General features: G+C 37.4%; 1 protein-coding gene across 1 annotated transcript in view; it reads left to right on the plus strand.

The window, feature by feature from the left end:
* IL13RA1 (interleukin 13 receptor subunit alpha 1) overlaps nt 1–18,455 on the plus strand; it is a 71,171-nt gene extending 52,716 nt beyond the window's left edge. The window contains exons 10-11 of the mRNA XM_079764525.1: nt 1,679–1,763; nt 15,852–18,455. Coding sequence (XP_079620651.1) covers nt 1,679–1,763; nt 15,852–15,944 — 178 coding nt within the window. The 3' untranslated portion in view covers nt 15,945–18,455. The remainder of the gene's footprint in view (nt 1–1,678; nt 1,764–15,851) is intronic.
* Nucleotides 18,456–21,363: the final 2,908 nt, after the last annotated feature.

Genomic DNA, 21,363 nt, shown 5'->3' on the forward strand with positions numbered 1-21,363 from the left:
TGGAGAGTTTTAAGCAGGGGAGGGATGTGATCTGATTTACTGTCACAAAAGATCATTATAGTTGCTGAGTGAAGAATGGGCAAGCATGGAAGCAGCAGATTAGAAGATATTGCAGGGTTTGAGGAGAAAGGTGAAGGTAGCCTAGGCTAGGTTTTGACAATGGAAGTAGTAAGAACTGGTCTGATGTGAGATATATTTTGAAGATAGAATTAATAGCACTAGCTGATGGATGCTTCTCTGTGGAGATGTGGGAGAAATTGAAAATTCAAACATAACTCTTAAGATTTTTGGCTTCAGCCACCTAAGTGGATGCTGAAGCCATTTACTCTGTACGTGATAGAGAAATTTGTGAGGAGAGCTGGCTTTAATGTAAAGGTGAGAACTTCAGTTTTGAACATAAGTTTGAGATGCCTACTAGATAACCAAGTAGAGATGTTAAATAGGTAGTTGTATACATGAATCTGGAGTTTAAGAAAAGTCTGGGCTGGAGATAGAATTTTGGGAGTCCTTGACATGTGAATGGATTTAAAGCACTAAGATGTAAAGAAAGTGCTCATAAAGTGAGGGAGATAAAGAGGACAAAAGGCTGAACCCTGGGGCACACCAATGTGGAGAGACCTCAGAGATGAGGTAATCCACCATCTCTATGTAAAAGTAGAGCAGAGAAGTAAAAAAAAGAGTAATTTACCCTGTTTTAGGAATACGATATTATGTTTTCCAAAATTATTAATAGCAAGCTCCCATCTGATCTATGATAACTAAAGCATTATTATTATTAAATGATAGGGTATCAAACGCACAAATCATAACCATGTGAGGTGATGAATGTTAATTAGATTGATTGTGGTGCTCATTTCACAATGTATACATATATTAAAGCATCGCATTGTACATACACCTCAAACATATACAATTATTTGTCAAGTATATCACAATAAAGTTGTAAAAATTTTTAAATGGTAGGGTACGAGTAAGTCTGCCTATCCTGAAAGTCCCCTTACTCCACCCATACTTGATCCTATTTGGACATTGATTTCTCAGCTTGTTTTAGAAATTTCTTCACAACTGCTCTATCACTATAGATCATTTGCATACCATGTCTTCAGTCCAAGCCTTCTTCTTTCTTTTTTAAAAAAAATATGTTTTTACTGATTTCAGAAAGAGGAAGGGAAAAGGAGAGAGAGATGGAAACATCAATGATGAGCCAAAACCGGTTTGGCTCAGTGGATAGAGCATCGGTCTGCGGACTGAAAGGTCCCAGGTTCGATTCCGGTCAAGGGCATGTACCTTGGTTGCGGGCACATCCCCGGTAGGGGGTGTGCAGGAGGCAGCTGATCGATGTTTCTCTCTCATCGATGTTTCTAGCTTTCTATCCCTCTCCCTTCCTCTCTGTAAAAAATCAATAAAATATATTAAAAAAAAAAAAAAAGAAACATCAATGATGAGAGAGAATCATGGATCGGCTGCCTCCTGCATGCCCCCTACTGGGGACTAAGCACGCAACCCGGGCATGTACCCTGATGGGGATCGAACCATGATCTCCTGATTCATGGGTCGATGCTTAACCACTGAGCCACACCGGCCAGGCTGTCCAAGCCTTCTTTTAATATGCTGTATTTAAGTATGATGTTCCCATGGGGTGAAAGATTTAGTAAAAAATGTCTCTGTTTTCTTAAAGGCTCAAGATCATTATATTCCCTCCAATTCCTGATCCTGGCAAGATTTTTAAAGAAATGTTTGGAGACCAAAATGATGACACCCTGGTAAGCTCTGACTCCATGAAATTCAAAATTGTTTGTTATTTTTTTTTTTTTGGAGGCTGTGGGATTTGTTTTAACATATATACACACACACACACACACACACACACACACACACACACACACACACATATACACACACACACACATATAAAATAAAATTTACCATTTTCACCATTTTAAGTGTACAGTTCAATGTCATTAAGTACATTTATAATACAACCATTATCACTATTTCCAGAACTTTTTCATCATCCCAAACAGAAACTTTGCTCATTAAACCATAACTCCCCATTCCCCCCAGCTCCTGGTAACCTCTATTCTACTTTCTGTGTTTCTGAATTTGCCTATTCTAGGTACCTCATCTAAGCAGAATCCTTCATTATGTGCCCTTTTGTGTCTGGCTTCTTCCACTTAGCATGATTTCAAGGTTCATCCATGTTGTGGCATGTGTCAGAATTACATTTCTTTTTTAAAAATATATTTTATTGCTTTTTAGAAAGAGAGGAAGGGAAAGGGATAGAGAGATAGAAGCATTGATTAGAAAGAAACATCATCGATTGGCTGCCTCCTGCACGCCTCCCACTGGGGACCAAGTTCGAAACCTGGGCATATGCCCTGACTGGGAATCAAACCAACAACCTCTTGGTTCATGGGTCAATGCTCAACCAGTGAGCCACACCAGCTGGGCCAGAATTACATTTCAAAACTGGTTATTTGAAATTACATTTTGTCTAAAATATTAATGAAGAGCTGATTAAAAATGTATCTCAGTCCACACATAGCATTTAAGAAGTCCCCAGAACACTCTGTCTGTCTCATATCACTTGGCTTCATTCTCTTTCTGGGGTAGGGGACATATTTTATCCAAACCTGCAGTGGGAAGAGCCTTTGTTATGAAACTAGCCTAATAGGCAAGGCTCTGACTCCTGGATAATTTTTACAGCTTGATTTGTGGAAATAGAAAAATAGGGTAAACAATGAAAATAGATTTTGCTCGTGCTGTTGTCTGGAAAGCTGGCCTCTGCATGGAAATAAAGCAAACCACCCCAACTGTTATAGTTAGTTTGCTGCAAACTCTCATGTTATCATTTGTGGCTAAAAAACATAAGACCTTATGGGACCAAAGGGGTTTGAAGTTCCTCTGATAAATCCATTCACCCAAATAAAATAATGAAGACATTAAGTGAAAGAAATATCAATATTATATTATCATGTGTATCTTAAATTAGTAATATCAGGGATAAAGCAGTTAATTTGGGGAAGCAGTTCAGCATAGTAGATAATAGCCTAGGCTCTGGAGTCAGATTGTCTGGATTCAAATCTCTGCTGTGGCATTTACCGTCTACTTGACCTTAGGTAACTTTCTTAACCTCTCTATGCCTCGCTTTTCCCATTTATAAACAGGAGGTAATGATACCACCTGCCTCATGGCATTGTTATGTGGATTAAATTAATTTAATATATAAAGGCCACTTAGTGTGCCTGGCACATTATAGATGCTTAGTAAGTATTAGTGATAATATTTTCATAATACTTTGATAGTACTTTGCATTTATCTTTAGCCCCAAACAATTTTTGTAATAATGAGTGATTCACAGTGGCAGCTAAGATATGTGGCTAGGGAAGGAAGGGCAGGGAGACTGACATGCTAGCCGAGGACAATTCATTTGGATCACTTTTCCACCAAGTCATAGTCATAGACGGTGGGTAACTCTGCCAGACCCTGGGGGATAGAGCACCACTAGGCAGGTAGGTCCAGAGTCAGCTACCTGAGAAGGAGATTGTACACTGTAATTGAGGTGAATATGTCAACCAATGGTTCTTCAACTTTAGTCGAGTCCCAATCAACTAGAACTAGTAACAGCATAGAATCCTGGGCCCTAGCTCTATAAATTCTGATTCAGCAGGTCTGGGATGGGGCCCAGGAGTTTGTATATTTGATAGGAGCCCACAGATGATTCCTATCATGGCAAGATAGTCTGTGTACTAGACTTTGAAAATCACTGTTACCATTTATTATGTGCCAGGTAGTGTACTACGTGCTTTGCTTACATTTCCTTATTGAATGCTCATAACCACCCTGTGGTGTAGGTGCTGTTAGTACCATTTTACAGATGAGGAAATGGAGCCTCAGCAAGGTTAAGTAACTTTACTGAGTTCGCACAGCTAGTAGGTAAAGGTTAGGTGGGATTTGACCCAGGACTATCTCATTCCAGAGTTCTCTCTTTCCACTGTGCTGCATTGCCTCTTGTAAGATAGAATGCTTGTCCTCAAGAACATCACCCTCTTCAAAGAGTTCTCTATGATAGAAGTAGAAGGTTGTGATAGGGGAGTTCTGAGAAAAAGATGTGGAGTCACATTATGGCTGGCCTTATATGGGAAGGTATTAGGAATGCCATTCTGACAATAGGCAGGAGGGAATGGATTAAAGAGGGGAGGCACTAGCATGTTAGCAAACTGGGAACCTAGTCCTAAATTTGCCCCATAGATGTTTTGTTTGGCCAGCGTGATGTATATAATTTTTTTTCAATTTGGGATCTTAAGCAGGGTACACACTCTCCAATTTATCTTGGGCCCTACCATTCCTAATTCCCACTGTGGTTTCACACGATGACCTAACATGCCAAACCCCTAAAAGGCATTTGAGTTTGCTACCCGTTATCGAATGAAGACCAGTCAAAGTGCCATAACACAAATGCCCAATATCTGTTAAAACATGTTTGGACTCACTAATACACACAAGTCATGCCAACCAAAGCATAGATGAGATATAAATTTCCAGCCTAATAAATTTCTAAAAAGTGATAATAACCAGTGTTAAACAAGAGGGTGGGGACCTGGACTTTTAACGCACTTCTGGGGATCCTGTAAAATAGTATATATTCCTTCTGGAGAACAACTTGGTAAATTGTAACAAGAATCTTTGATCTTATAATTATACTTTTAAGAATCTATTTTAAGGAAATAATCCAGCAATGGCCAAGGAGTGTCAATGCAGCATTTGTTTCTAACATGAAAAATTAGAAACGAATAAAACATCAGCAATTGAAATTAGTTTTTAGAAGTTAGGCTTTCAAAGCATTTAATGTCATAGTAAAATATTTATGATATAAAAGAAACATATTATAAATGTATAGTGTATTATAATCCTAATTTTAAAAAATGAATGAATATATACATAGAACAATGAGTGGTTAGAAATGGGTCAAAATGATCAACTCTGGCAAAGTTATTGTGGATAATATCATTCTCTCTACCTTTCTGAAATTTCCAAATTGCCTGTAATGAACATGTATTGCTTTTATGATAAAAAGAAACCCTGTATAAGTTATTAAGGCAACAGAGAGTATTGTGGTCATCCAGGTCTGAGAGGTAATAGGGACTTGAACCAGAGTGGTAGCAGAGGAAATTGATGCAAGAGACATTAAAGGAAACTCATTAGACTTGGTGATTCTGTGTGGGTGATGAAAGGCGGGAGAGAGTAAAAAATAATTTCAAGATCTCAAGCCTGGGTGGTAGAGTGAATGATAATAACATTGACAACAAAATAAGATCAATTATCTTTCTCAGAAATGGGAAAATTGTTTGTTTGTTTTTTCAATTTGCTGTCTAGAGGATAATATGTTGACCCAATGAGTCAGATAATGCTGTAATTTAGTGAAGTGGATGCACTGACAAGATGGACCACTTAAAGTATATGATGTTTTTTTGTTTGTGATGGTTGCAGACCATTAAATAAAATTCGTCTTTAAAATTAATAAAAATGCCAGACTGGGGATAGGGTAATAGAACAAATTTTCATGTTTCCTTTTTAACCAAATGAACAATCTTCTTTCTTTACATGGCAGTAATCTTCCCAAAGTGAACTGTATATCTAACAGAAATACTAATCTTTTATTTCCAGAATCATTGAATTCTAGAATGAATGTGGCCCTAGAGTTCACCTAATGAGTTAGATGTTTACATGGTTAATTATATTTCTTTAATTATAAAATTTTAAAACTCTAGATTCTAGTCCTACCCCTTCACTTGAGAGATGGGGACATTGGAGGCTACAGAGAAATTTCTCAAGGATTAGTACATAGATAATTGCAGAACCTGAATGAGAAGCCATTATAACCTAAATTACTGACTCATAATCCAAAGAAATATCCCATGCCCTTTCTAAATATGTTTTTCTTCCATACTACACCATCAATAGTTCTTTTAAAAAAAAAGTCATTTAGGCCCTAGCTGGTTTGGCTCAGTGGATAGAGCATTGGCTTGTGGACTAAAGGGTCCTGGGTTTGATTCCAATAAGGGCACATGCCTGGGTTGCAGGCTCCATCCCCAGTAGGGGGCGTGCAGGAGGCAACCAATCAATGTTTCTATCTCTCCATCTCCCTTTCTCTCTGAAATCAATAAAAATATATATTTTTAAAAAACTAACATTGCTGATGTTAGTTTATTTTTTTTAAAAAGTCATTTAGGTGTGGCCACAAATAAATTAAATCTGTGTCGTTTTCCTTAAGGGTCTAGTGTTTTGATAATGTTTTGTTCATCACTGTAGTAACATTTTGGCCAACAGCATTTCTTCCTGTTCATTGCTGTTTGTCTTTTCTCTGTGACTAATTGGGCTGCTGGCCATATTGTGGGGATGCACACAGGGGATTGATTGCTTCTCCTTTGCATCTTTTTCATCCATAAAAAATTATCCATTCTTCCCCTACTTCTTGGAAACCAATGATGTTTTCAGTATTGTGCCAGTTTTGCATTCCTAATTGGAAAGCAGCTTTTTAACTTGGGAGTTGACTTCAAAATATTGCTGATTTTTTTAAACCTCAGTATATAGCTTTAAAAACTAAGAATATTATCCTGTACTAGAGGTCCCATGCACGAAATTCGTGCACTCGGGGTGGGGGTGGGGGAGGGGGTCCTCTCAGCCCAGCCTGCACCCTCTCGCAGTCCGGGAGCCCTAAGGGGATGTCCCTGCAGGGAGTGGGCCTAAGCTGGGAGTAGGACATCCTTATCGCTGCCACGGAGGCTGCTGGTGCACTCGCCAGCTGTGAGCCCAGCTTCTGGCTGAGGGGCGCTCCCCTTGTGTGAGTGCACTGACCACCAGGGGACATCATAGCGACCGGTCATTCCGCTGTTCAGTCAGTTTGCATATTAGCCTTTTATTATATAGGATGGTGAAAAGAGCATGATCACACTTTAAGAATTCTTTCTTTTATTAATATATATTTTTATTGATTTCAGAGAGGAAGGGAGAGGGAGAGAGAGAGAGAAACATCAACGATGAGAGAAAATCATTGATTAGCTGTCTCCTACACACCCCCTAATGGGGATCGAGCCTGTAACCCAGGCATGTGCCCTTGCTCGGAATCGAACCTGGGACCCTTCAGTCCACAGACTGATGCTCTATCCACTGAGCCAAACAAGCTAGGGCTAAGAATTATTATTTCTTAATATCATCTAATATTCAGTCCATATTTTAAAATTTTCCAACTGTCCTAATTGTCAAGAGGCAGATAATTAATATCCAGTTGTCCCACTGTTAGTGAGGCTAAGATTGACCACTGTATTTAAGATGATAACAACATGTCCCCTCCTGCCATCTACACTTATCTTTCCCCCCTCCCCATGCCACCTGAAGATAGTCTGTGTGGTGGTATGTTTGCACCCCGTCAACTCTTCAGTTAATGCTTTTTATCCTTGCTTGAATCGCTAATTTCATTAGGGTTGTGAAATAATGGCATTCCTCATCGGTTATTTAATCTACATTTGTAAGATGGCACATTTCTATAAAGCACTGCTTTCAGTCATCAACTGGACTCTTTGGTTGTTCTGAAATTCAGGTGCTGCTCGAAAGGCAGGATACATGTTTAATTCTTTCCCTTTAATTATCAATTTTTAAAGTAAGGGGTTGGATTATCAGCCACCTCAAATGGTCCCACAGTTCTTTTTGAAGCTGCAATGGTTTTAAGGCATGGGAACCTACAGTTCATATTGTACAACTTTCTATTGTGAATGTTGATCCAAAGAAGACTGGGGCGTGTAATTGCTTGACTTATATACAAAAGGCCCATGTTTGGCTTGGTGCTTAGGTGTGTGAAACCCACTTCACTTCTTTGGAGAATTCACTGTGGGAAATAACCAAATCTTGAAAGTACTCCTAAATTGAGAATTGACGTTCCATTATCCTATGAAATGTATTTATTACTTTAAAATATAAAAGCCTGTATAGCACTATTTTTCTGGGATTAGACGACTTACAACTAAAAGTCAGTTGTGTTAGCCTCCTAAATACTGATTTTTTTTTTCATGTATGCTGTTTTTCATCTTTGGCCATTGTTGATTACCTTGTTTAAAAAAATCGGCAGTGTGAGAATTGAATTAGGAACTGGTAATTTTGTGGACTTTATTCTTTCTACAAGTAATGTTTAACATTTATCTTTATTGTTGGAAGTGTTACAGATATCCCCCCTTTTTTCCCCCCATTAACCCCCCTACACCATGCACCCGTCCCTCCCAGGCCTTCACCATAGCACTGTCTGCGTCCATGGCCATGCATATAAGCATGTAAGTTCCCCAGTTAATTTCAAAATTAGACTGACATAATTTACAGAATTGAAGAATAGGTCAGAGCCTTTCCATTTGGTCCTTTTACTGTACATGGCCATAGTCATAGAAACGCTGCTCAGGAAGAGGCCATGATGCTAATGGTGGGTGAAAATGAGAGTACCGAAGTTTCAGAAATGAAAACAGGCAATTGAAAAAATGAGTGGATCCTTAGAAGCCTTTTCTGCTGCGTTGTTCACCTCACTGGAACAGATTGCTTTTTTCCTGTCCAATACAGCTAAGCATTGGGTCTCGTGACCAAAAACCAATGAAAGTATAATGTTCAGGGTACATTTTAAAAAATTAAAATGATTTCTTTTAAAACAATATATATGTATTATAGAGAAATTAGAAATATAGGTTATCAAAAGAGAAAAATAAAATCACTCTTAATCCTACCACCCATACATAACTGTATTTAATGTTATATGAACAACATAGAGAAATGGAAATACTTTTATTGGTAAATGGAATAATGGCAATACCAACAATAGTAATAGTTCATACTTATTGAACTTTTACTGTGTATCAGACACTTTTTGAATTACTTCACTCATTAATTTATCCCCATCTACAATACCTATTATCTCCATTATACAGGTGATGAAAATGAGGTGGGGTATTACGTGTAACTTGCTCAAGGTTATACTGCTAGTACACAGCAGAGATAGGATACAAATTTAACCAACGAGTATTAGAGCTGGGATCTGAACCCAGACATTCTGATTCTCCTCCACTCTGCACTTTTAACTAATCATATAATATGTTTTAATGAAGTGCTCATATTTCATTTTATTTGAATTTGCAGATGGGAAAGAAATAGGTGAACCTAAAGGAATTTCTGAACTTTTGACAAGTAATAATTTTTAATGATTATTGAAAAGAGCAATTTTTCCATGTTCTCCCCATTCTCTCCCCATTTTCAAAGTTGTCCAGTATCTACATTGACAATGTGTAAGGCCGTTATAGACTATACTAGAGGCCTGGTGCATGACATTCGTGCACTGGGAGGGGGGGGTCCCTCAGCCTGGCCTGCACCCTCTCGCAGTCCAGGACCCCTTGGGAGATGTCCCCAGGGAACTGGCCTTAGCTGGTAGGTGGACATCCCCCAAGGGGTCCTTAGCACTGCCGCAGAGGCTGGAGAGGCTCCCACCACCGCTGCTGCGCTCACCAGCCGTGATCCCGGCTTCTGGCTGAGCAGTGCTCCCCCTGTGGGAGCACACTGACCTCCATGGGGGAAGCTCCTGCTTTGAGTGTCTGCCCCCTGGTGGTCAGTGCGCATCATAGTGACTGGTCGTTCCGTTGTTCAGTCAATTTGCATATTAGTCTTTCATTATATAGGATTGTGTCTCTTATAGCCCTCATCTGTGTGGGTATGTATTTGATGCTCGCTACCAGTCTTTATGTCTCTCCACTCAGTTTGCTTCTTTAAAGCTCTAAAAGTTTTATCAGGAAGGATTCATGGGACCAACATTCCCTAAAATATTTACACACTGATGGAGTTTGCTGCATTAATAATTGAAAACCATTTTAGCTAGATATAAAATCTATTGCTCATACATTCTTCCCTTGGTTATCTTAAATGTGTCATACATTTTCTTCTGGCATAAAATGTTGCCAAAGTCTGCTGACAGTATAATTTTCTTTCTGTATTAAAACACTTGGTGTTTTTTGCCTAAAAAAACAAAATCTTTGTCAAAAGATTTTTTTCTTCAAAGTCCAATAATTTTACCAGAATATGACTCTATGTTGTTGGTCATTTTGGGTTAATTTTTCAAGGTATATGGTGTGCCCTTTCAGTATGTAGTTTCAGATTTTTTAAATTTCAGTAAAATTTTTTTTACTTATAGACTAGTTATTTTGTTCCCTTGTTTTCTTTGCCCATCTTGGATATTTGCCACGTCCTTTTGAATAATTTTTATCAACTCCCTTTCTTTTTTTTTTAATCCTCACCTGAGGGTATATTTTATTTTATTTTAGAGATAGAGAGAAACATTGATAAGTTGCCTCTCATATGTGCCCTGACCAGGTTCTCCTAGGTGCCCCAACTGGGGACCGAACCCACAACCTAAGCATGTGCCCTGACCAGGAATCAAACCTGAAACCTCTGGTATGTGGGATAATGCTCCAACCATCTGAGCCATCCTGGCCAGGGCACCTTCATTTCTTTCTTTTTTTAAGTCCTCCTTTTTATCTTCTGTTTGTTTTAAGATATTATCTGTTGTGTTTATTTGCTCCTGTGTTCCTTCTACCCTAGTCTTCATTTCTGAAATATTATTTTACTGTTCTTTCCTGCATTTTATCATGTCATGTCTGAGTTCTTACTCTGAATTTTTATATTCTTCCATACTATATACATGTTTTCATATCATATAACTTTTTCTTATTATGTTTTAGGTAGTTTTGAAACATTAGATTTTCATTATTTTTTGTGGATATGTCTTTCTGACACGTTTTAATTCTGTAAGGATATTATTCTGTTGCTTATTTTTACATGAAATTAATTTCCCTGAAGTTTTAGGAGGCTCGATTTAGGACAGTGGTGTGTGTGTTTTCTAATTGTATGGCTATAGAGTTCCATCTTTGATTGTTTTTTTAAAAATATATATTTTTAGTGATTTCAGAGAAGGGAGAGGGAGAGAGAGATAGAAACATCAGTGATAAGAATCATTGATCGGCTGCCTCCTGCACGCCCTACACTGGGGATCGAGCCTGCAACCTGGGCATATGCCCTGACCAGGAATCGAATTATGACCTCCTGGTTCATAGGTTGATGCTCAACCACTGAGCCATGCTCTCTGGGCAATCTTCTATTATTTTTAAGAATTGTTCAAAATTATAGCTAATTCCTTTCTGCCTCTTCTACTTTTGTCTGGATTTTCTATTTTGTCTCTTGTCCCTTTCCTGGCCAATGTGGAGTCTATTCCCACTAGTTTCTTCTCAGAATGGGACTTTGCCCTTAAAGGGGGCTTTAGATGGCCTTGAAAGTTCATGGGGCCCAGGCAGCTCCTGGCTGTACCATGGACTCCTTGGACTCAGTCACTCCTTAAAGGTTCAGATCCCTGTCAGTCTTAGTTGTTCATAAATTAACTTGCTGAGGTTTGAGTGAGTTATTTCACAGTTCTCACATCTATCAGATGCCCTGCTGATTCTTGCAGCAGACGCTTCCATAACTGATACCATTTCTCTCTTGTAGCTATCTCTAATTTGTCCCCATCTACTCATATTTCAGGGTTCATGGGGGAATAATTTTCATCTCATTTTGTTGTAGATTATGTCCATGGATTTTGGTTTTGCTTTCCTACTTAACTTTTTAACTTGTGGTTTTTATGGTGGCATTTAGAGAGATTAAAAAACCCTGCTGCTTGGCTGGAGTGACTCAGCGGTTTAGCAATGAATCATGAGCCAGGAGGTCATGGTTCAATTCCCAGTCAGGGCACATTCCCCAGGGTGGGACGTGCAGAAGGCAGCCTTTCAATGATCCTCTCTCATCATTGATGTTTCTATCTTTCTCCTTCTCACTTTCTGTATCTGAAATCAATGAAAAAATTAAAAAAAAAAAAAACACACACACACCCTGCTGCCAACCACCACTTTTACTCAAGGATTTCTCTCTAAATGATACACCACAGGCCAAATGCTGCCTGCCACTTATTTGTGTACAGTCTGCGAACTAAGAATGCTATTTATACTTTTAAACATTTGAGAAAAAATCTAAAGAAGAATCCTATCATGACACTTGAAAATGATATGAAATTGAAAATTTCAGTGTCTATATAAATAAAGTTTTGTTGGAACACAGTCACGCCTATTCATTTATATGTTATCTATGACTGCATTCATGCTATGACAGCGGAGTTGAGTTACTGGGACAGAGACTATATGGCCTTCAAATCTGAAAATATTTATTATCTGGTCATTTACAGAAAAACTTTGCCAAACCTGGTTCTATATTATACTCTTTAATGGCTAAATAGCATTCCATTGTGTAAATATATTATAATGTACTTAATTAACCAAGTCTTCATTATTGGGCATTAAGATGAATTCTAAATTTCATTATTATAGGCATCATTTCACAGCTGATATTAACATATATATTTTATTACGTTCTTGGAATATATTGTTACAAGTAAGATTGCTGGATCAAGGAAGATTATATACCTTCAAACCCTTTGATTGATATTGCCAAATTGTCATCCAGAGAGGATATACAGGTTAATTATCTTTTAAGGATACTGTTTAGATGCATTATGGTGCATTCATGTAATGAAATATTATGCAGAGATTAAAGAAGAGTCATGTAATGAAATATTATGCAGAGATTAAAGAAGGTGGATCTATTTTACTGATGTATAAAAATATAGAATATATGCTATTAGACACTCTGGTTACATATGTAGGGAGTGATTCCTTTATAGTAAAGAAATGAGGGAACTAGAATACACACATTTAAACTTTTCACAAGAAGTATAGGTTACAACTAGGTTGTACCAGTTTATATACCTACCAGTAGTATGTCTGAATGGTTGCTTTGCCATGCTTTTGCCTAAATATAATTTTTTAAAGGTCTTGCCAATTTGATAGCTGAGGAAAAGGCATCTTGTTTTAATTTTACATTTCCACTTTTATATTTTTTTCATGTTCTTTAGCTTGAATTGATTCCTTTGTACAATTCTTGTTCATTGTCCATTTTCCCTGAAATATTCATCTTTTCTTTGGTGATTTATAAAGCATTTTTTATATATAAGATATTAATCCTTTGGCTTGTCATCTGTGTCTGCTTTTGTCATTAATGATGTACAAATTTTTTCCTTTTTTATGCAATCAAATCTTCCTTTATTTTTTATGTGTAGAAATTCCTTTCCTACCTCAGATTTATATAATTGTTTTCCAATATATTTTTCTATTACTTATTTGATTTTGTTTTTTTATATTTCAGTCTTGAATCCACAGGGAATTTATTCATGTAGGCTGTGAGGTAGGATTTAGCTTTATTTTTCAAATGCTTAGCCAGTTGTCTTAGTGCCATTTATTAAATAAGCCATTATTTCAAGGTTATGTAATTTTTTCAGATTTTTATTAGAAATCTGTATATTTCTCATTTAAAAAAAATCAGATTTGTTGATGTGATTTGCATACAATAAAACTTACTTTTTTGAAGTTTATAGTTGGAAGAGTTTTAGGAAATATATAAAGTTTTATAACCACTACTCTAATCAAGATATAGGACATTTCCATCATCCCCCCCAGAAGCTCCCTTTTGCCCCTTTGCAGTCATTCCTCAGTCCCTGACCCTATGCTCTTGCAATCACTAATCTGTTTTCTGCCCCAAAATTTTACCTTTTCCAGAATGTGATATAAATGGAATCATACAGTACATAGTTTTCAAGTCTGCCTTTTTAATTAGCGTAATGCATTTAAGAGACATCCACGTTGTGATGTGTAGCAATAGTTTATTTCTTCTTTTAAATTTTATTTTATTGTTTAAAGTATTACAAATTGTTGTACTCAGAAAGGATATATGCACCCCTATGTTCATAGCTTATTTCTTTTTATTACTGAACAGTATTCCACGATATGGCTGTATCACAATTTATTTAACCATTCTCTTATTCAAGGACATTTGGGGTTGTCTTCAGTTTTTAGCTTTTATTAATAAAGCTGCTATAAACATTTTTGTAGAGGTCTTTGTGTGGACATATTTCTCTTGGTTAGACACTAGGGGTTGGGATTTCTGAGTCACGCAATAAGCATATGTTTTGCTTTATAAGAAACATTCAGACTGTTTTTCATAGTGGCTATACTATTTTACGTTTCCACCAACAATGTATAAAAGATTCAGTTAGCCGAAACCGGTTTGGCTCAGTGGATAGAGCGTCGGCCTGCGGACTCAAGGGTCCCAGGTTCGATTCCGGTCAAGGGCATGTACCTTGGTTGCGGGCACATCCCCAGTAGGGGGTGTGCAAGAGGCAGCTGATCGATGTTTCTAACTCTCTATCCCTATCTCTTTCTCTCTGTAAAAAATCAATAAAATATATTTAAAAAAAAAAGATTCAGTTATCCTGGATCCTTGTCAGTACTTGGAATTGTCAGTATTTCTTATTTCAGCCATTCTATTAGGAGTATTGGGATTAAATAATTTGTTTAGACTAATTTGGATGTTTTAAGCACTGTTTCCCAACTTATCCCTCCATAGGCTTTCTATGACTGGATGGTTTTTACTTGCCCAGTCCATCCCCAGTTGCTCAACCTGAGGTAGCTAAATGGCCATTGTTACTCTTGTTTCTGTTTTTCTTCTTTCCATTTCCTTTCCAAGGGTTGTAGAACCATAAAACATGAAATCAGAAAAGGAGCCTAGAAATAATGTAGGGTAATGGTTGGTAAACTATTTCTTTCAAGGACCAGATAGTACAGTTATCCATGGAGGATTGGTTCCAGGGCCCCCCACAGATACCAAAATCTGGGATGCACAAGTCCCTTATATAAGATAGTGTAGAACATTGCATTGGACCTCTACATGCATGGATTATCAACCTTGGGTTGAAAATACTGTTTTTGATCCTGGATTGGTTAAATCTGTGGATGTGAAACCTGTGGATAAAGAGGATTGAGTAAAAATATTTTGGGCTTAGCAAGCCATTTTGTCTCTGTCACAACAACTCAACTCTGCTGTTGTAGCATGAAAGCAGACATAGACAATACAGAAAGAAGTAGGTGGGGCTGTGTTCCAATAAAATTTAATAAAACAGGTGGCCTACTGGCTTTGGCTCTTAGACCATAGTTTGCTGAGCCTTGGTTTAGTCTAACAACTTTCTTTTACAGATGAAGGGACTGAGCTTAGGTTTTACCCTTTTCCTTGATTTATATGTAAAGATGGCAAGGGCCAGGATATTGGTTCTCACCATAGGAGACACACTTAAATTGAGTTCAAGATGAGCTTAACTTATGCATAATCCCCTGCTCTAGCAGATGGTGTTACATGGAACTGTTAATACAAGGTCTTTCAAAAGTTTTAACTGCATTGAAACTTTTGAGACATTTAATATTGCCATTTACTAAAATGCTAGTTGACTTTTTGAACCTAATATGTCTCTGGAGCAATAGTCAAATTTGAATGGTAAGAAAATAAAAGTTAAAACACTTGAAGTAATAAGAGTATACCACCCTTTTATTCTTCTTTAAAAGACTTTGTTTTTAATTTTGGATATGTCTAAATTTGTTTATCTTTTAAGATGGCCATTCAATATCACATAACACCCCCATGCTTTTTTCTCTCTTTAAGGTTAATTCCTGGTTGTTTTGTTTCATTAATTGCTCAAATAGATGAAGATTCTTAGGTCAAAAAAGAAAAAACAACACATAACAGGAAACACACACTCATGGTTCCGTGCACGTAAAGCTAAAAATAAGCATTGGCTATGAGTACTCAGGGAAAGAACATTATTTAGAAAAGTCATCATGTCTGTGTTTTTTCCTTTCTTCTAGCACTGGAAGAAGTATGACATCTATGAGAAGCAAATCAAAGAAGAAACCGATTCTGTCGTGCTGATAGAAAACCTGAAGAGAACCTCTCAGTGATGGGGATCATTTATTTTAACATTCAATCTGAGAACTTGTTAAATGGAAACTGAAACTACTGGACCATTTAAAAACAGGCAGCTCATAAGAACCATAGGCTTTTATGTTGAGTCATGCACCGAAAAACTAAAAATAATGGGCCCTTTGGAAAAGAGAGGGGAATTATTCTCATTGAATTGTAAAAGCAGTTTTTATGTAAAAACTTCTTTGTGAAGTTTTCAAACTAGGGGACAAAGCAAAAAGCGATGATGCCAATAGAGTTAATCTTATCAAAAGTTGAGACAACTTTCTGAGGAATCTATGCCTGTTTTGTATTCGTTTTGTCAAACAATACCAACAAATTTTATTTGTGGGGGTACTCATTTTTGGGTGCAAATGCTAATGCCAAACTTGAGTCACAGAGACCATTTAGCAAACAAAATTGAAAAAAATATCTGTTGTTTGGGATCCCATTAAGTGATGTTTGTGGCTATCCGGAATCACCATCCTTCAGCAGCATTTTTCTCTACTTTGAAAGGCCCAGACATTAGTGTTGGCCATGATGATGACAACTACAGAAAAAGCAGTGTCAGCTTCTTTTACCAATACCTTTCAAATCCATTGCAAGCTTTTAAGGGCAGCAGAGACAGAAAGACTTACTGGGTATTAGTATTTGAACCACTGCATTCTTCAATGATATACTGTTTTTTCTTCACCTCTACTACTCAAATCAAGTATTTACTATATGTCCAGATTGTGCTAGGCTCCCAGGTGTGAGGCACCTCTGTCTAAGGGTTGACAATCTGGTTGCCACTCCTCAGTTCTTACCACTTTCTTTTTCTCCACCAGTCATTTTTCAGACTTTTTAATTCCCCAGTTTCTACACCTGATTTCCCCTTTTGTATTTTCCCTCATTGTAGTCTTTCACCTTTCAATGGATATTTGAATATAAATCTGCTCAGAATACCTAGAGGAGCAGGGAGTGATTTGTATCTCAGGTAAAGTGTGAGTTGACTGAGAAACAATGACAAGTTCTTGCATATTTTGTAAGTTCTGTGTGGGTCTGCATTTATTTGAAGGTTTTCAGCATTTACTATTTCTCTACATAGTTTCTAAACAGAAAGGAGATATTATCTTCACTTAGAACTTTGCTATTTGCTTGATAAAAAGAATAGTTGTGTTTCCCTCTTTTCCCTATTGTCACAAATAGTTATTAGGTTTTGTGTCTTGTATAGCTAGCCAGCATCCAAGGCTCCAATGTTTGTATGCATTTTTTTTGCCTATGCTAGGGTTCCATTCTCACCCATCCCCACAACATATATTCCCCCTACCCACACTTCCTCCAAATTTGAAGTATGGAAATGATATTGCCCTCCTAGTGTTTCTCTCCTTACAAAGATAGAGTTAGATTACTAGTAGGAATTTGAGAAATTTGTATCACCAGTTCTCCAAACATTCACCCATTTGTATTAACCAGATGGTACTACTTGTAATTCCTGCTGTTAGGGGAAGGGAGATCAGAGATCCCCGCTCTTCACAGGTTTGGGGGAAAGTAGCAACCTGCTTGCACTGCAGAAGAGGAGCACTGTGTCCCCAGCTTTTCTGAGGAAATTGGGGTTCAGAGCAAGGGTAGATGCCATGCTGTTGCCTCCCTGCACTTTTATTTTTGAGGTCAGATTGAGCCTGGAAGACAGGCATGGATGTTCCACTTTGTTCTACTGTTTTCTAAAACAAAACAAAACAAACAAACAAACAAAAAAACCAACAACTTGGTTTTCCTTTGTAGAAATTAGATTATTTCCTAGCCAGGTCTTTTATAATTCTGGGAAGCAGAACACTGAAATGCCTCACCCAAAGCCATTTTTCCTCTTACTCTATTTAGATGGCAATGCGGTGAGGGTGTGCTTTGATATTCTTATTACCCAAGGAGCTATTGATACTGATAGTCATGCATCTTGGGAGTGGGGAAATTGTATTTTTCATTCTCCTTTTTTAGCAGTAAAATAGTATTTTTTGGGGTAGTAAAATAGTTGAGGGAAAAGGGGACAGTGAGTTATGGGATTAGCTAGCTATGGCTGTTTTTTAATTGTTGAAGAGTGATCCCCAGGTCTTGGGAGCTCTTGGAGAATTTAATACAGGGTTGGGCAAAAGTAGGTTTACAGTTGTTCATATGAAAAATAATATAATAATAATACAAAAATAAACTGTGTTTTGTGTACTCACAACTGTAAATGTACTTTTGCCCCATCCTGTACATCAGTGGGATTCTCATCACCTGTAGGAAACTAGTAGGTTCATTACTGTTTTATGTCTGACCTATATGGATTTTTTTTCCCCGCATACCTAAGTAAACCTACTGTAAGAATGTACATTCTTATTCTTTCATTCAGGTAAGTGTTTTCTTCATCTGGGCACTAAAGGGATATGTGAAACAATGTTAACGTTTTTTGTAATGCCTTCAACTAGGGGTCATTGTGTTTAACTTCTTATAGGAAAGTTTGAATAAAATAAATATTGTCTTTTTATATGTCATTCAAATGTTTTCCTTTGGTATTATTTTGAGGAAAGTATTATGAATAGTGGGTGGCAGAAAAAATGTAGTTAAATGAATAAATGTGAAAATTTCTCAGCTATTTAATCTTACAATCATTTATCATAAGCTTCCCTGCTGTTCTCAGTATGGCTGTGATTTCTGATAAGGCCATGCACTTAGTTTAATATTAGTACAGCCTTTGCAAGCAGTACCTAAAGGGACGTATTTGATAAATGGTGGTTGTGATAATTAAGGGAAATGAAAAACTGGTCCTTTCTAATATTAAGCTTAAAATAGAGTACAATATACTTAAGGAAGCTGTCATGGTACACTGAAGGGGGGGATCCCCTAGTTACAAATTAATCACATTAGCAGATTAGATTTGAGACTAAGAAAATCAGTTCTCAATAGCTGTGTTCTTAAGAAATGGTGATATAGTTTCATGTTTTCTATAAATATAGCAAAATGGTTTGAATGTTACAGAGGATTTTTTTCTCATTTGTGTTGAGCTCTAGGGGTGGGTCTTGAGCCAGACCACATGTGTTAATTACACTGAATTTCCATAGAATCCCAACCCAAGGATGTGTGTAGGGGATACTGATCTTGGTCAGGTTAGTTCTGTTATCTAGGATGCTCCAAGAAGATTCTGGAAATCTAGCTCCAGATTGATGTAGCTTTGTTTTTAACAGCAAACCTCCTTTCAATTCTTGGTATACCAAAACATGGAGTACTATTATAGAAAACATTGAACTAAAGATCCTTGTATGTATGAGATCTATAGAAACAAATCCTTTTAGGCAAAAACACAGTCACCTTATCTCAGGGGGAGAGGAGCCAAAATGAGCTAAGCACATTGATTTCCAAAATCTCTTTCCTTTTATTTATTTATTTTTAAAAATATATTTTATTGATTTTTTATAGAGAGGAAGGGAGAGGGATAGAGAGTTAGAAACATTGATGAGGGAGAAACATCTATCAGCTGCCTCCTGCACACCTTCTACTGGGAATGTGCCCGCAACCAAGGTACATGCCCCTGACCGGAATCAAACCTGAGACCCCTCAATCCGCAGGCTGACGCTCTATCCACTGAGCCAAACCGGCCAGGGCAGTCTCTTTCCTTTTAAACCCTAATGATTATATCAGCAACAACTATTTTTTTAAATAATGTAGCTAAACCTTGGCATGATTTTACTTCAAGGGAGGAGTTTTACTGACATTTGGATGTGCTAGCTATTTTTTATATCAATCCCCAAGATGACTTCTTCCTGAAGGTTCTTTGGTCCCTTTCCTAATGGCCACTCTTTTCATTTACTACCAATAGCAATAGGAACATATTACACTCCTAGTTTGCTACATTTATTGGGTAAACCATTATATAAAAAGAGAAAATTAATAGTTAATGAGTGGCTGCTATGTGCCAAGTTACATGTATTATTTTACTAAATCTTCATGTGAGTCCCATGAGATAGATTGCATTATCTTCATTTTATAGATGAAGAAGCAAATATAAACTGATTGATGTATGAGTGCAAGATCACACAGCTAGTAACTAATAGAAATGAAATTGGAAAATGTCAGCCCAGATTTTGAGCTTATATAATATGGCCCTATCTCTGATCATTGATATTTCTTTTTCTCTCTTCCCTTCCTCTCTGAAATCAATAAAAATATATATATTTAAAAATATTATGCAAATAAAAACAAAACCCTCTTAATAAAAAAAGTGATTAATTTGTGCATTCATTCTTCTATGAGCCAGGCAGTGTGTTAGGTAATAGGAACTTAGTGAATAAGATTCAGCTTGTGGTTATCTAGATTAGAATTTAGGAGTTCTATCTAGATTAGAATTTAGGAGTTCTAAATGACCTTGGACAGGTATTGCTTCCTGTCTGCATCTGCTTTCCCACCTATAAAATGCAGAGGCCATAAGTTGTGGAGCTCATTTAGAAGTGAGGATCGTTGCTATACAATGGGCAGGTCCCTTCCTCTCTCTGGGGGCATCTGTTGAAAATGAGGTTGGACTAGATTAGCTCTATTTTGACATCCAGCAAAAACTAAGGTGACTTCTGTTTTACATATCAAGAAAATACATATATAGTCACCCCCTATTCTTGCTGCATGAAGGAGCTAGCTATTAGCAGTAAACTGCCAAAAATAAGCAGAGTAGGTCCTTTGATAAAGGTAATTGATACATTGGATGAGTGCTGTGGTCCATCCAAATCTGAATTTCCACAAGAACCCAGCCATGGTTGTGCCTAACAAATATTTCTTAACAAGCTTTGTGGATCTTAGGTCATTTTGCCTAGAAACAAAAAATTGCTGTTGTATAATATAGATTGCTCCTATAATGACTAAATTTGACACATTACCTAAAATACAGTCCATTTGATTTTTTTTTAATTTCTTTATTGAGCCCTGGCCGGTTTGGCTTGGTGGATAGAGCATTGGCCTGCGGACTGAAGGGTCCCAAGTTCGATACCGGTCAAGGGCACATGCCCGGGTTGCAGGCTCGATCCCCAGTGGGGAGCATACAGGAGGCAGCCGATCAATGATTCTCTCTCATCATTGATGTTCTTATCTCTCTCTCCCTCCTCCTTCCTCTCTTAAATCAATGAAATCAATAAAAATATATTTAAAATTTTTTTAAAATTTCTTTATTGATTAAGGTGTCACATATTTGTCCTCATCCCCCCATTCCCATCCCACACCCCTCCCCATGGATGCCCTCACCCCCCTGTTGTCCTTAACCATTGGTTAGGCTCCTATGCATGCACACAAGTCCTTTGGTTGATCTCTCCCCCCTACCCCCATCCTCCCCTCCCCTCCCTCTCAGGCCCGACAGTCCGATCAATGCCTCCTTGTTTCTGGGTCTGTTCTTGTTCATCAGTCTATGTTGTTCATCATTTC

Source organism: Cnephaeus nilssonii, assembly GCF_951640355.1.
Source record: "Cnephaeus nilssonii genome assembly, chromosome: X".
Lineage (NCBI taxonomy): Eukaryota > Metazoa > Chordata > Mammalia > Chiroptera > Vespertilionidae > Cnephaeus > Cnephaeus nilssonii.